At 41.7% G+C, this 15,838-nt stretch overlaps 2 protein-coding genes across 2 annotated transcripts in view; one reads left to right on the top strand and one right to left on the bottom strand.

Moving 5' to 3' along the window:
- Positions 1–55: 55 nt before the first annotated feature.
- Positions 56–1,083, bottom strand: LOC115758599 (NADH dehydrogenase [ubiquinone] 1 beta subcomplex subunit 10). Its single transcript, XM_030699322.1, has 4 exons — positions 998–1,083; positions 809–907; positions 348–623; positions 56–275 (listed from the first exon to the last, which is right to left on the bottom strand). The coding sequence occupies exons 2-4, from the start codon at positions 888–890 to the stop codon at positions 148–150; spliced, it is 486 nt and encodes a 161-aa protein (XP_030555182.1). The 5' UTR covers positions 891–907; positions 998–1,083; the 3' UTR covers positions 56–147.
- A 1,829-nt stretch (positions 1,084–2,912) lies between these two features.
- LOC115758660 (ski oncogene-like) overlaps positions 2,913–15,838 on the top strand; it is a 45,572-nt gene continuing 32,646 nt past the window's right edge. The window contains exon 1 of the mRNA XM_030699399.1: positions 2,913–3,897. Within this exon, the coding sequence (XP_030555259.1) occupies positions 2,971–3,897 (927 nt within the window). The 5' untranslated portion in view covers positions 2,913–2,970. The remainder of the gene's footprint in view (positions 3,898–15,838) is intronic.

Consider the following 15,838-nt stretch of genomic DNA (forward strand, 5'->3'; position numbering starts at 1 on the left):
GCATTCGTGGCTGAACTCAAGCAAGATAATGGCTGGATAAAAACCAAGCATAGTCGTCATTTTTCTACAGTTTGTGTATATATTTATGTAAATCCACGTCACAGGCTACGAACATTTGATGGTTTTTAGTTTTGTGGCGGAGGCTTTTCAATGGGCCACATTATCGTCGTCCTTCATGCCGCTGCCAACTGGACCGTGACGACGCTCCCAGATGAGGCGATGCTTCTGCTTCATGTACGCGGTCTTCGCATTGGCATAGCCGCCCAAGTCGCCATCTGTCAGGTTAGAAACATAAGATATATGAGAAGGGGAAACACTTTAAGGGAAAAGCTGTCTGGAGGCCATACACTTGATGAACCAGTTCTCGGTGGCCTTTTCGTATTGCTCGAGCAGTGGCTTGCACTTGACCATATGGTCGGGCGCCTCGTACAGGGTGCAATCCTCGAAGCGCTGCCGCAAGATGTTCAAGACCTCGTTGTCCACCATGCGATCCCGCCGGAACTGCTGATCCGCCTCGAAGCGGCAGACGGCATCGTCTGTGTAGCACTGATCGATGGTTGGCACACGACGGAAGCGCTGATGGTACCAATTCGACTTCTGTTGATTCGGTTCGACAATCGATTCTGTGCGTTCGTTTTAACATGTAAACAAAACAAAGCCGCTTTTAGATTTGAGGTTATGTCATTATGTAATTTGGCAAACTGTGTTTAAATTGTTGTGCATTGCGGTACTTGCAGCGTTAACTATTGCATGCGTAGCGCATTCGTGGCCAAAGCAGCTTATTTAAATATTTGGGCGCATTTCTTACCACGAAACCAGGTGATGGGTCCATCGATTGTATCCTGTACGGATTGTACAAAGCGGGCCATTGGGCTGCGCGGCTCCGGCATTTTCTAGCTGTTCTCAACTGTAAATTAGCAATGGTTTGCAATTACAAGGTATTTCTTTTGATTTATTGTGCTATTTTATGCATTCTGCATAAAATCTCAATTTTTACCCAAATTCCAATCAGCAGCTGTAAAACAACAAACAGCTGTTTGTTGAGTGTGAAGAGCACAGCTATACAGCAAACATTGTGTTTTCCACAAGGTGGCAGCTTGGCGGACTCAACTTTGCGTGCGATAACATTGTTATCGATTGCCCTGACAGCTGTAACGTCTTGTCGCTAACTACCCTGCGTAGACACATGCTGCTGCAACATGGCAGCAAGTGGCAACATTCTAAATTGCTAAGCAACATATCTCTTAAAGAGGGTCGCGCTTAAAGTTGCGAAAACCTTTCGATTATATAAGACAGTAAGTTATTTATATGCTTATTAGCAAAGTGCAAAATGTTGTATTTAAGTTTATATGGCAAATATTTATTGCCTCAAACGTCGATCGCTTTGAAACGAGTTTTTGGCAATTCTAAATTCTCTCCAATATTCGCCATGGCGCCAAAAGCACAGCAAAAAAAAAAAGAAAAGAAAAGAGAAGAGAAGGGCCAAGTGCTGCAGAGAAACTTAGTGGTTGCTGCTGTTGCCAGAGAGACCGTTCGTCTGTTTTGTATCCGTAAGTTTAAAGAGAGAGCGCGCGTGTGTGAGAGCGCGCGAAAAAGATACGTTCGAGGCGCTCTTTGCAATTGCCGCTACGCAGCGAACATTTTTCAACAGTTTTGTGGCGGTCGTCAGAAAGCTCGCACGTGCGAACGCGTAACGGCAAGTTCGACATAAGCACAACAACAATAACGACAGCAACAGCAGCATTAGCAGCAACAACAACAAATCAAAGAAACAAAACGAAAACACAAAACGCCGTGTATTTTGAGAGCGCGCCTGCAGAGTGCAGGCTTTTATTCGCGCGCGCGTGTGTGTGTGTGTGCGTGTGCGTTTGTTGTTCTTGTGGCAGAGCAGCTAAATAGCAAAGAGCAAAATTCCTAAATAAATATTCAATAACGAATCTGGTCGTTAAGCATGCAAAAATAAAGAAGATATCAAATAAGAAATTAAATAAAATAAAATAAAGTTTATAAATAGTGCACAAACAAGGCGGCTAACGGCAGCGGTCGCATTCACAATTGTCAGGCGGCGGCGTTTTAGCCTCTGCCGCCTGCCAGTTGCGCTGTCGCCGTCGACGTCGCTGTCGCTGTCGGTGTCGGTGTCTGTCTGTGTGCGTGAGTGTAAGTGAGTGTCTGTGCGTCGTCGTGTATGTGTGTGCGGCCGGTGTGTGTTCCGTTCCAGTGTCTGTGGCTGTGCCTGTGCCTGTGTCTGTGTCTGCGTCTGCGTCTGCCGGCCTGCGTCTTCTCGTCTACGCCAGCGTCTCTGTATCTTTGTATCCGTCTCGGTTGCGTCGCGTCGCGTCGCGTTGTCGTGCGGTTTTTTTGCAGCGCGCCCAGATAAATGTTAAGCATACGAAGTGGAAATTAATTTATGGCAAAATTTAATAAGTGAGTGCCACAACCACAACAACAACAACAACAACAGCATCGTCGCCTCAAAGTGCGCACAAAGTTTTAAATTTAGCACAAAAAAGCCAAATAGATAAATAAGACAAAATTTAAAAATTGTGCACGCCGCCTGCAGCAGCAGCAGCGGCAGCAACAGCAGCGCAGCAGCAGCAACGTCAGCGTCAACGCTGGCAGAGCGCAACACGCGCGCCTTCAAAACACACACACACACACATACACATGCTACGAAAAGCTCGCAGCGCAGCGAGCGCTACGCAGCGCCGTCGGCAAATGCAGCGCCAAAAATAAAATAAGATGAAAAATGCGCGCAAAAAAAAAACAATTTATCAAACAAAGTGCCAAAATTGTTAATATGCAAACAAAATACCAAAATTCATAATTAAATGCAATAAAAAATAAAAACCGAACAAATAGCAACAAGCTAAAAGAAACGAATAAGAATAAGCGTGAAAGGAGAAGCAGAAGCAGAAGGAGCAGTAGAGGAAACAACAATCGAGCGCGTGTTATCGATAACCGAGCGATATCATGACCGAATACGTGACGCCGATGATCAGCAGCGTGCTGAAAAAGTATCAGACGAGCGCCACGAAGAGCTTGCAGGGCCCCGCCGTGGCGCTCATCAAGAAGGAACTGTCCAGTTCGCCGGAACCACACGAAACGCTGCATGAACCGAGCGGCGTTGTTGTTGGTAACGCTGCCGGCGGCGAGCGTGCACAGTTATATGCGGCACCGCTGCCACTGCCGCCGGAACTGTCGCAGCCGATCTTGACGCAGCCGGATACGGACTGCGGCGAGCTGTACGAGACGCGGCTGGAGGGCAAGACCATCGGCTGCTTCTCGCTGGGCGGCGAGATGCGGCTGTGCCTGCCGCAATTTCTGAACAATGTGCTCAACGATTTTACGCTGGATCAGATCAATGGCATTTTCGAGGATCTGGGCATCTCGTGCTCGCAGTGCACGCCCGATCAGCTGGTCGAGTTCAAGGCAGCCAAAATTCTGCCCTCCGACGTGAAGGGCAGCGGCCTAATTACGCGCACCGACGCGGAACGCCTCTGCGCCGCCCTGCTGCATCGCTCCGACCGGAACAGCTATGTGCCCGTCGAGAGTCTGGGCAAGGGCGCGCTCAGCTTTCAGGTGTATCACAAGTGCTTTGGCAAATGCGAGGGCATCTGCACGCCGGACATGTACTCGTACCAGAAGCCGACATGCATCCAGTGCTTGGAGTGCAATTGCTGGTTCTCGCCCCAGAAGTTCGTGGGACATGTTCATCGCAAGGTGGAGAATCGCACCTGTCATTGGGGCTTCGATTCACGCAACTGGCACGATTATCTGCACGTGGCGCTCGACGTCGAGAACCGGGAGAAATATCAACGCATTTTGGATCAGCTCAAGGAGGTCGAACTGAAGGAGATGCACAAGGCGCAGTGCGAACTGGATCACAAGAAACGAAAGGTGAGCGAACGCTAGTTCTTCTTTCCAGTAGTGGTTCGATAAATCGGAACTAGTTCATTTCGATTGATCTGAATCTCTGCTAAAGCTTTACTCATTCTTCGTTGACATAAGATGAGCGAACTCTGGTTCTTCTTTCAAGTAGTTCACGAAGAGTGGTTTGCTAAATAGGAACTAGTTCAATTTGATTGAGTTCTAGCTCTGTTTAAGCTTTTCTTATTCTTCGCTGAGTCATAATTTGAATAATGTTAGTTGAGCGAACTCTGGTTCTTCTTTCAAGTAGTTCACGAAGAATGCTTTGATGGATTAAAACTAGTTCATTTTGACTGAGCTCAAGCTCTGTTTAAGCTTTTCTTATTCTTCTCTGGTTCTTCTTTCAAGTAGTTCACGAATGTGTGTTTTAGTGGTTCGATAAATTGGAACTAGTTCAGTTCAACTCTGTTTAAGCTCTTCTAAAGCTCTTCTTATTCTTCGCTGAGTCATAATTTGATAAATTCTAGTTCAATTTGAAAGATTGATAAATTTGTTATTTGCTGCCATGAAAAATGAAGTATTAAAACTTTTTTGCCCAAAAGGCGAGCAGACAATTTTTAAGTCGAAAAAAACTTAAAGCTTCTGCTAATTATATTTCACTCATTTTAATTTAAAGCTTGCTCTTGATTTACGAACATTTGTTCACGTTTTCTTCAATTATTTGTTAAACTAATGTGAATGCATGTTTATGTATTTTTTTTAAGTAGTTTTAATTTCTTTCAAATGCGTAAGATACGCTACTTAAGCACACGCACACGCACATGCACTATTTTTTTTTCGCTTTTTGGTTAGTACCGTTAAAGCATTTGCTGCGTTTCAAAAGCAGGTTGGCTGCCCCGCGCTGTTCCCTCTTCCCCCAATTATGTGCTGTGGCCCTCAATTCCGCCTGCTTCCAATCAGAAATGAAAAGCGCCCTCGCTCGCTTCACACCTTCCGCTACTGCAGCGCCCACTAGCGGCGACTGAGGCGGCGCCATATTTGGTTGTCGCTGCTCTTCTTGCTGTTGTTCTTGTTGTTGTTCTTTTAGTCTCATTCACATTTCGCATTCGCATTCAATTCGATCTTCTTTAACGACATTTCGTCGCTTGCGCGCCCGTTAAAAGCTCATCAAAATACAAAAGGCTAGTCAAGCGCTGAGAGTGACAGAGACAGCATTCGCATTCGCTGCGGAGCGACACTCATAAAAATGCGCAGCATTTAAAATTATGCAAATATTATAAATTTTGTGTGTTTTATTTTTTTCTTCTCTTGAAATGTATTCTTATATTTAAATGCCAGTGCAATTTTCTGTCTCTCTTTCTCTGTAGCATGCTGCACCCCACCCCACCCCCCTCCAAAAAAAAAAGATTGCCGTTGATCCGGCCACGTTCGTTTTGTTGTTGTTGTTGTTGTGTTTATTTATTTAAACTACTTAATTTTATGCTTAAACAGCGCACTCGATTTTTTTGTTGGTTCTGTTTTTTTTTTCTTTTTTGTTGATTACAATAAATACCAGAGTGTTTTTTGTTGGTTTGGCCCAAAGCTTTTTTTTTGTTGCGCGCAGCCAGCGCGTCTGCTGTGGCCGTGGCCGAGGCGACACTCTGCAGCGGCCAACGACGACGACGACGGCGACGCCGACGACAAGTTGTCTCTGCTGCTGACGTCTGTTTGCTGGCAAACAGCAAGAACAATGACGAACGTTGATTATTTTTAGTATTGCGACGACAATTGAGATGTCAATTTGTGAACCACATTCATTAGCTAAATCGATCAAATGCTACGAAGAGAGTGAGAAACGGAGAGAGCGCAACACTGAGAGCAGCAGCATACAACTCCATGTGCCGTTCTCTCATTAGCTAATTGCTGCACAGAGTTCGATAACAAAGTTATCGCTATCGATACCGATTTACAGCACACGATTTGCGTTGCTCTTATTGTTATTTTCGTTGTTGTTTTTTTTTTGCTTGTCATTGTGCTGCTTGGTGTTGACTGCGCCTGCGGCAGGCAACAAACAGTCTTGCGATTCGCACCAGCTTCAATGTTAAATATTCAGCAAATATGTAATAATAATGAGCAAAAGGGTTACGGGGTAAGCAGGGATAGGTGGCTTTAACGGGTAGCAAGGGCAAAAATAAATCACAAACCGGTTAACGTCTGTCTGCTGTCTGCCGTCTGCACTCTCGCTCTCTCTTTGCCTCTCTCTCTCTGCTGATGCTGCTCTTGTCTTGGCCGCCGCGCAGTCGCAGCAAAGCCAACAGCCAGCCGCGTTTGCTGCGCAAAAAAGGAACACACAAACATTATTTGTATATACATATGTATGTATGTGTGTGTGTTTGTTTGTATCAAACAATAACAAGCAGAAGCAGCGGCAGTTAGCAGACAGCGAGCTTGAGCGAGAGGGGCGATGCCACAGAGCGCCCCCAAACGGGCGCAGCATGCAAACAAACTTGCTTTGAAATGCCAATGAACGTGATAGACGACGACAGCAACAACAGCAACAACAAAAACAATAACGACGCCTGACGTTGTCACGCGGCGCAGACTTTGACTGAGCAGTCGGCAGACCTTTTTTGTGCCTGTGTGTGTGTGTGTGTGTGTGTGTGTGTGTCTTTCTTCTTTTTGCTGCCCTTCGAAGAGTTGTTGTCGCTGAGCTTTTTTTTTTTGTTGTCCGGCGCCTATGTGTGACTAATCAAGTTGGCAGCCCTCGCAGTTGCCGTCGGCGTCGCAGTCGCCTGTTGACTTTCGCTGCCTGCGTCTGCGTCTGCGTCGGTGTCTCTATATCGCTCTGCCCAGCTGCTTACATAACCCCCAAAGCGTTTCGCACTCAAGAATCTCAAGTCGCAAATATTTTTTAGGCGCTTTCATGTTTTCGAAACGAAATTAAAAACATTTTGAACTGGTTTAAGCGTTGACTTCTTCAAATTACCAAAATTTACATACAATGCTTTAATTTAAGCACTGCGTATGCTTTAAATACATATATATTTTAGTTATTGTTTTTCACGCTTTTTGTTTGTCGGCCGTCGTCGTGTTTTTCTGGTTGTATGCATGAAATTACAAATCTTCAAATCCAACGCACGGCACGTCCAAAATCGCTGTGTTTTTTTTTTAATCCGCAAATTGGACATTCGCTTATCTTATCATTGCTCTCTCTCTCGCTCTCACTCTCCCTCTCTCTCTCTCTCGCTCCGCGCCAGGCTGATAACTCGGCGAAAAGTTGCGCTGACCACGTTTCGGGCTGCCGAAAAGAAATGAAAAATAAAAATACTATTGTATTACTAGAACAAAGAAGGGCGTAAAACGCATTTGGTCAGGGTTAAGTCCAATCGAAGAGCAGCTGATAAAACGCTCAATTGATTTAGCCGCAACTTTACAATGTACTTGTTGCGTCACAAGCAACGCACAAGTCTGTCATCAGGCAGACACGTGCTCCCTTACCTTCTCTCCCTCTCTCTCTTTCTCTCTCTCTCTCTCTCTCTCTCTGCCTCTCTCTGTGCTCATTTAAAGTTAATTTGGCATATAATTTGATTAGTGATCATTTTTGTGATCAGCTAATTGGTTTGTCATGAAGAAATCGTCTCCAATTGCCTTGGAAATTCCGAAAATAGTTCATGTGACATGTCCTAGTTAGGCTGCATTTGATTAGGATTTGTTTCAATTGTGAGCAACTTATTATCATACAAATATACCTGAAAATTAAGTAATTGCAAATATTAAGAGCTCTTCATATAATCTTGATATTCAAATTGTATATTCAAAGCAATTTTTTAAGCTTTATTGTTTGAATCCTTAACATTTATCTTGCAAGCTTTAACAGGCAACTTCTTAAATTAATATATTTTTATTTAAAAAAAAGATTAATAAAATATCAAAACATTTAGTTATCAGCCTTATATAAGCGGTAGGCCTAAAAGCAAAAACGTTTGTCTCAGTTTAAGATTAAAATGCTTGTTCCAAGACTTTTTGAATCTTTTTAAGCTTTTTCTATGCTTAAAACAAGTTGTTGAACAAACTTTTAGTCTATTCCATTTATGCATATATATGGCATACAGATATTCATGTGTTTTGTGTGTGTGCATATTATTATGAACTCCAGGGATTTGCTTCGCTGAGCTTGTTGGGAGAGCTGACAGTTGGCGATGTGATAAGCGCGATAAGCCAGCGGGAGAGAGAGGGGGAGAGGGAGGGTGGGTTTTTTATATATTTTGCACTGATCTAGTAAAAACCCGCTGGCAAGTCTCGAGACCTCCTTGCATCATCATCATCATCGTCATCGTCGTCATCATCAGCATGTCATGTGATGTTGCTAGTTGCTTGCTTGTTTTTATACCCTCTGCCCATTAAAATTGGCTAATAAAGGGGTATATGGTTATAAAGCAAGATATCTGCGACTATATAAAGTGCGTGTGTATATAAATTATTGATCGAAGGCTGAGTTTATCTTGGTTCATGGGTTCATATCAAATCAAAATCGATAAATATCGAGCAAACCGCAGAGTTAGACTTAAAATATATGGAATATAGAAACTAATTTTAGGTAAATGCAGCACAATATTCATGCGTATCACACACAGATCAAGTTAACCTTTTGTTAAATCGATAAAAATCGATATATAGCCTTTGTATTATAAGCATGTCGTGGCTTTAGATTATCGATACTTCTCTACGTTGCATCAAAATAGATAAATATCGATATATAGCCTCTGTTATATAAGCATGTCGTGGAAATACTCTTGAAATTTGCATAAGGGTTTTAGATTATCGATACTTCTCTTTGCTGCATAGACATCGATAAATATCGATACATCGATAACAGTTTTAACCTGGATTTTTGGTATACCAAGTTGAATGTCATCTTGAATGTCATCTTAAATATATAATAAAGATCGGAAGGTCAATATCAAGCTTATGAAGGAATAAAGTGTGCTTTGGGTTGGGAGAAAATGCAATGCCTGCTGGCTACAGGTCATCTCCTAGTCGATCAGTCTCGTCCGAAGCGCGCGCTCTTGTCTCTTCTATTATTTTATATAAAAGTCTGAACTCAGAACTAAAAGGCAAAGTCTCCGAGGTGCGGCCGGTTCTGGGCTTGGGCTCAAGTACACAACTATGAGTACTGAGTACTTGTTGGCTTTATTGTTGTTGTTGTTGTTCTTGTTGTTGTTGCTGTTGTTGTAGCTGGGACAGGTGTGTGCCTGCCCAGAGCCTCGGGCATGCTGCTCTGTGCCGGATAATGCGCCGTTTATCGCTGATCTTAAATCTAAATTGTTTGTTGTTGCACTTCCATTTGTGGCCGCCGGGCAGACTAGACCCAGACCCAGACCCAGAGCCAGAGCCAGACCCAAAGCCAGAGCCAGAGCCAGATCTAGAGCCAGAATCAGACACCGACACAGACCCGTCTTAAAGTCTGCCCCTGCCGCGGCCCGCGCCGCCCTCTGCCCACTTAGCAAATGTTTAAAAATCATTCTCATGTTTATTTTAATTAAGCCCAACGATTAAATTTGAGCGTTCGACTTTTTTCTCTCCCCCCCGCTTCTTTTTTATTGTTGCTAATGATATTGGCGTTCCTCTCAACTTGTTGTTGTTGTTGTTGCTTATCGTTTTTCAATTGATTTGAGAAATTTGTGTTTATTTTTTTATCGCACACACACAAATTAGTGAAAATATTTAAATAACCGAAACGTGTTTTTAACATTTTATTGCTAGCTTTTTTGCTCTTCTTTTTTGAAGGTGCAAACTTATTATGTAAATATTTTGTCAACGATTCCGTTGTTGTGCTTGTTGCACTTGTTATTGTTGTCTCGTTAGAGTCTGGAGATTTTCTTAGAATTTTACTTGCGATGCGCTTGTTAATAAATAGCTCAAAATATTTTAGGCTAAGGTCAAGAGAGATCGCTTTGCCTTTGAGGCTGGTTAATAGAAAACCTATCTAATTTTGTGAATTTGGGCTCGGGAGTTCGGTTGCCGATCATAAAAATAAACATGATTTCACAATTGAAATCGTTTCATTAATACAACTTTTCATTGGCCAATTAGCCATATTATTACATTTGCTTGGCTTGGCGCCAGGGTTGCCTAAGTTTATTTTTCTTTAAAAATTATATCAATTAACTGAAATATACAGCGTTAGTTGTTGCCAGGGCTGCATTAGTATAGCACATAATAGTGTATATTCGTCAGTTCCTAAAAGCCTTTCTATGGAGTTTTCTTCATTTTTAATACAGTCACAAGTGGCTGACTTATCCTACAATATTAGGCCCAACTTTGCGCCAGGGTTGTCACTATTTAGATAGTTTCTAAAAGCCTTTCAATTTGATTTGATTTCTAATAAAGTTTGCGTGCACTTAATGTCGCCTAAGTTTACTTTCTTTTAAAAAATACATCAAGTTGCTGAAAGAACAATATTTGGGTAGAGTTGTCGCCAGAGATGCATTAGCATAGCGCACAATTTAGATAGATATTAGAGATATGACCCTAGATAATTTTTGCATTATTTAATATATTATGATAATATCTAAAATATATATATAATTTAATTTCATAAAGTTATTTTAACATTTTCGTGCATATCAAGTATACGACAAGTATTCCACAAGTTCATAGTGCCACTTCTGACCGCTAGACAGCGCTCATATTGAATTAGTAGCCGATTTATTAAGTAGCCGACGCGTAATCCACATGAAATTGTGTCCAAACTTATCTGTTAAACATTTGTTTGCATTGCGATCAACGTAATTCTTGGTAAAGGGCATTGCGTAGTCGTTGACCCATTTGACGATTGTACTTCGGCACTTTTTCCTTTTCAGCTTCATATATTTTTATTTATTTTCACTTATTTTGCTAATAGGCAATGACCTCGTTTTGGTTTTGTGTGATGCTTGTTGTTGTTTTTATTGTGTTATTGTATTAGTTGCGACTTAAAATGTGTTACAAATGTAGCAACTAAATTTGATATACTATGCACAGATTATGCACACGTTATCAGTGTGTGTGTGTGTGTGTGAGTGTCTCTCTCTCCCTCTCTCTGTGTGTGTGTGTGTAGTTTATAATTGAATTGAAGCTGCGCAGCTGATAACATATAGTACTTGTAGTACATGGAGCACATCTAGTACATATACTACTTATAATATATTTAATATATTATTACTTATACAGTTATGAGGTTCGCCTTGCGCAGTTCTTTCTTATCTGTCTATCACTACACTCAGAGAAAAACGTTGTTTGAAAGTTAAATATTTACATTTGCTTGCAATTTCGCTTTTAAACATTCTCAAACTAAGCGTGGGTCATTCTTGATAATATAGGTTAAAAAAAAAACTTGAAAAGTAGCTTAAAATGATTATTGGAAGAATTTTATTTTTTGAAAAATATTAAAAAAATTATTAAATAAAATTCCATATTTGTGTCTTGTGCAAATGAAATTTGCACTGAAAAAATATTCTTAAAATAAGAACTTGTTTCTTAGTTTTTGAGCCTAAAAATATTCTTTAAAAAGGAATTTGCTTTTTAAGTCTTGGAGTTGAAAAATATTCTTATATGAGAACTTTATCTTGGACTTGAAAAATATTCTTAAAATAAAAAGAAGTTCCTTTATTAGGTAAAAGTATTCTTAAAATAAGACCTTGATTTTTAAGTCTTGGACTTGAAAACTATTCTTAAAACAAGAACCAGTTTCTTCTTGGAAAACTTGTCTAGCTTTTTGTGCGTTTTTTTTTTTTGTTTTCGTTTTGTCAGTGTGTCTAGTTTTCGCTCTGATTGCGCTTATCAGCAAACGTTTGGCAATAATAATTCTTATCGCTGGCCACTTCAACTGGCACTTCATATCCATAATCTGGCCGGGGGCACCTATACGACGGCCACGTCTAAGCGTCGTCTTCCGCGGCAGACGTGACAGAATTTGCATATGAGACGTTATCACAAATCTCAAAAGCTGGGCAACATTTCAGTTGCACAATGATGATGATGATGATGATTGTTATGATGATGTTGATGGTGCTGATGGTGTTGATGATGATATCGGTCATTCCACACACACACTCGCACACACACACTTGTGCACAGTCACTGAGCGAGTTGTTTACAAGCGATTTCCTAGTGTCATTTCCCATGTTCGCGCTGGCCAAACGTTTCCGTCATTTGTTGTTGCTACCCTGCCTGCCTGCCCCTGGCCCCTCTCTTAACCCCCCTTTTGGCCATGCCACTGACAGCTTACACCTGGCTAGCACACACACACACAAGCAGGTGACGCGACGCGACTTGCTTCACTGGTTCTGTTTGCTCTTGGTTCTGGTTCTGATTCTGATTCTGGTTCGAGTTCTGGTTCTGGTTCTGTTCTGCTTTTTGGACCATGTTTGTTTCCTTCCTATTTGCTTAACGGGTTGCCTTTGGTCGCCAGCGTCTAGGCGGAAAGTGTCTGTCCGACTGCCGCTTCACACTCCACGCCAGTTCATAAGAGTCTGATGAAGCGCACAGCAAGAGCTCTTTAATAATCATCGCTAATTGCCAGCCAATTGAAGTTCACTGCAAAAAAAGAAAAAAAGCCGAGAAGAAAAATGTAATCACAACAGCTCTAATAATATATTGTACTTTAGCATAATTGCTGGTAATTGCTTATTAAATGACATATGCGAGTCGAGTAGCTCGTTTGCCAATAATTTCGCCAATTTGTATTTTTTTTGCGCAGAATATCTCTCGTAGAAATTGCTTTCCTCATGCGATAAGTTGCATATTCAACCACAATGGCAAACATAAAAGAAAAGTTGTTTTTAAAATTATATATATTTTAAAAATATCTTTAAACATGGTTAAACTTATATCATACTCAATATGCACACAATTTTTGATATGCAGTGTTGCAAAGTGTTATAGTAGTTTTTTATGCATCCTCACAAAAGCATTATCAACTTAACTCTACTCCATTCCGCCTTTTTAATTAGCATATTATTTTCCAAAATTTATATTTCAATTAATTGTGATCAATCAGGCTGTCTAACTGTGCGATATATTTGATCTTCAGTGTTGGGTAGTGCTATAGTAGTTTCTTGCGTCCATTCAATGGCATTAGATTCATATCTCTACTCCATTTCGTGATAGGTACGAAAAATAATTTAAGTTTACATCAAATTGCAAAATTATTATTTGAATTGATTGCGATCAGCGTGTGCTGTCAAAATCTTCACAATTCGGACATTCAGTGTTGCAAGTGTTTGCATATAGTGTCACAAATGGAAATACCCTTCACCCCACTCCATCTCTCTACAGGTATATGCAATGTTTATAATTTAAACAATATTTGCAAAATGGTTATTTGAATTGATTGCGGTCAAAATGTCTGTCAAAATGTGGGCAATTTTTGACATTCAGTGTTGTGTAGTGTTAGAGTAGCATATGCTGTTGCTGCTGCTATTGCCAGTCTACCGAATTGACATAACCTTGTCAAAAGCTCGGAACGGTTGGCATGTGGTCTCGGTTTGCATTAGGGTTTGGTTTCTGCCTTTGGCAATAATTTGCTGTGTGCACTTGTCATGAACTAATTGATTGACAGCAATTGTAATTTGAGATCTGACATTCGCTTTTATGGGGCATTTTGATAATGATGCCCCCAGACCCAGACTCAGACCCAGTCGAGTTGCCTGTCTAAGTGGATAAATCTCGCAAGTTTATCTCGATATCTGTCGACGCTCTGGCTGCACTTTCACACGCGTTAACAACAACCACAGCAACAATGACAACGACAACGACAACAATTGCCTGTGCTTCTTGTTATTGTTATTGTTGTTCAGCTACAAAATTGTGTTACATTTGCGTGTTGCTGCCGCTATTGTTGCTGTTGTTGTTGCTGTTGCTGCCGCTTTTGGGTGGGTGTTTTAAATTTCAACGGCTACCCGTGTTGAGCATCGAGCCAAAAGCCATCAAGCGAAATTCTAGACGTTTTGCACGTCAAATGTGGCGGTTGTTGTTGTTGTTGTTGCTGCTGCTGCTGTTGCTGTTGCAGCCGCCTGTCACTGCGCATGAGTGAACATTGAGCCGAGAGTCGCCTAGCTCTGCGAGAGCATTGCAAAAACAATAACAACGACAACAACAAAGTCGACAACGACGTCAAATGTAAATTTCGCGCGACATGGCGGCAAATGCAACAGCAACAACAACAACAGCAACAATAGCAGCTGCAGCAGCAGCAGCAACAACAGCAGCAGCAGCAACAACCACCCGCAACACGCCTCTTGGCCGGCGTTTGCCTGTTGTAAATGATACTGTCGTCACACGAACACATACCTTTACATTAGCATAGTTTGTTGCTGTTGGTGACGCTGTGGATGCCACAGAATGTATTGCACCTCCCCCTCCCCCACATACGTCAAGACTATAGCAATGACGCTGTCAATACACTAACTTACATTTCCATTAGTTACTTAACTGCATATTCATATTCAAATATTATATATTCATATTCGCATTCATATTCATATTCATATTCATATTCATATTCATATTCATATTCATGATCATATTCATACTCATACTCATATTCATATTCATATTCATATTCGCATTCATATTCATATTCATATTCATATTCATATTCATATTTATATTTTTTTATTTATATTTATATTCATATTCATATTCATATTCATATTTATATTCATATTCATATTCATAATCATAATCATATTCATATTCATATTCATATACATATAAAGTTAACAACATTAATGTTAAAGTTAACATTTCTGTTTAAGTTAACATTCATGTTAAATATAACAGCTTCTGTCGGCATTCTGTTCTCTGCACTCTATGCAGGGCATTTGCGTTTCGTCTTATCTTTTACTCAGTTTTTTCAGTATTTACCTTACCAACACTGGCTGCTGTTGTCGCAGGCACTGAGCCATAAAAAGCACTAACATTGTCGTCAGCCCCAAACCCCCAAACAGGCCGCTAAACCTCCACTAACCGCCGTCATCGTCGCCCTCCTAGTTAGGGTTGTGCTGTTGATTTTTTTTTTAATTGGCGCACGCAAATTGCGCACATAACCTCAAAGTGTTTGCGCCCCTGCAACCGCGTGGGCCGACCCCTTGCGCCAGAAGTCTGCGCTGACGTCGACGTCGACTCGGAAAAGGGGGGCACGCGACTCGCGACTCGCGACTCAGCTAATGAAATATAAGAAGCTGACGAGGCGTCAAAGACAACACTGAGCGTTGGGCTCAGGGGGTGTGGCAGGGCGACAGGGCGACGGGTTGGTGGGCAAATGAGAAGAGGTCTACCTGGATTCGTGTAATTATACCGTAACGTGCTTTCAACATTTCTTTGCTGTTGCTGTTGTTGTTGTTGTTGTTGTTGCATTTGCTGTGCCTTGTTTTTGTATTTAATGAAATGTTTGACTGGCTCTCAGCTGTCTTGCACATACTCTCTGCCCCTCTCTCCCACACTCTCGCTCTCTCTGTCTATCTGTCTGCTGTTGTTTACGGAAGTATTGACGCAGCAAAGCAAAAGCGAGCGACCTCTTTATTGCCGCCACCCTTGCCGCTAACAGCCCCTCGCCCAGTTCCCGCCGTGCACTTGATGCCGTCGCATTGTGCAATCTATTGACTTTTTACACGTGACAGGCAACACTCAACTTGTTGTTGCTGTCGTTGTCGTTGTTGTTGTTGTTGTTGCCGGCTTTTCCATGTGTCTGGGCCGGCAAAGCTATCGCCGTTGTTGCTGTTGCCGTCTAATTGCCTGGCTGGAGAGCCCTTGGCCTATGCAAACGGCCAACGTATTCAATGCAGCAACTGTTGCTGCTGGCGTTGCCAACTATCATAAACAAACATAATAACAACATCATCATAAGGAACAACAACAGCAACAACAACATCGTCATCATCATAAACGTTGCACTAATCAAATTGCAGTTTTGAACTTGATTTGCAAAACGTAGTCGGTCAGTTAGCAG

This window comes from Drosophila novamexicana, unplaced genomic scaffold (assembly GCF_003285875.2).
Source record: "Drosophila novamexicana strain 15010-1031.04,08,12 unplaced genomic scaffold, DnovRS2.1 tig00000193-arrow-pilon, whole genome shotgun sequence".
Taxonomy (NCBI): Eukaryota; Metazoa; Arthropoda; class Insecta; order Diptera; family Drosophilidae; genus Drosophila; species Drosophila novamexicana.

Excerpts from the sequence above, each read along its gene's own strand:
- LOC115758599 (XM_030699322.1), bottom strand. The coding sequence starts at position 890 with ATGCCGGAGCCGCGCAGCCCAATGGCCCGCTTTGTACAATCCGTACAG. Across the intron at positions 624-808 it reads ACCCATCACCTGGTTTCGTG|AATCGATTGTCGAACCGAAT; the intron begins GTAAGAAATGCG and ends ACGAACGCACAG. Across the intron at positions 276-347 it reads CGAGAACTGGTTCATCAAGT|ATGGCGACTTGGGCGGCTAT; the intron begins GTATGGCCTCCA and ends CTAACCTGACAG.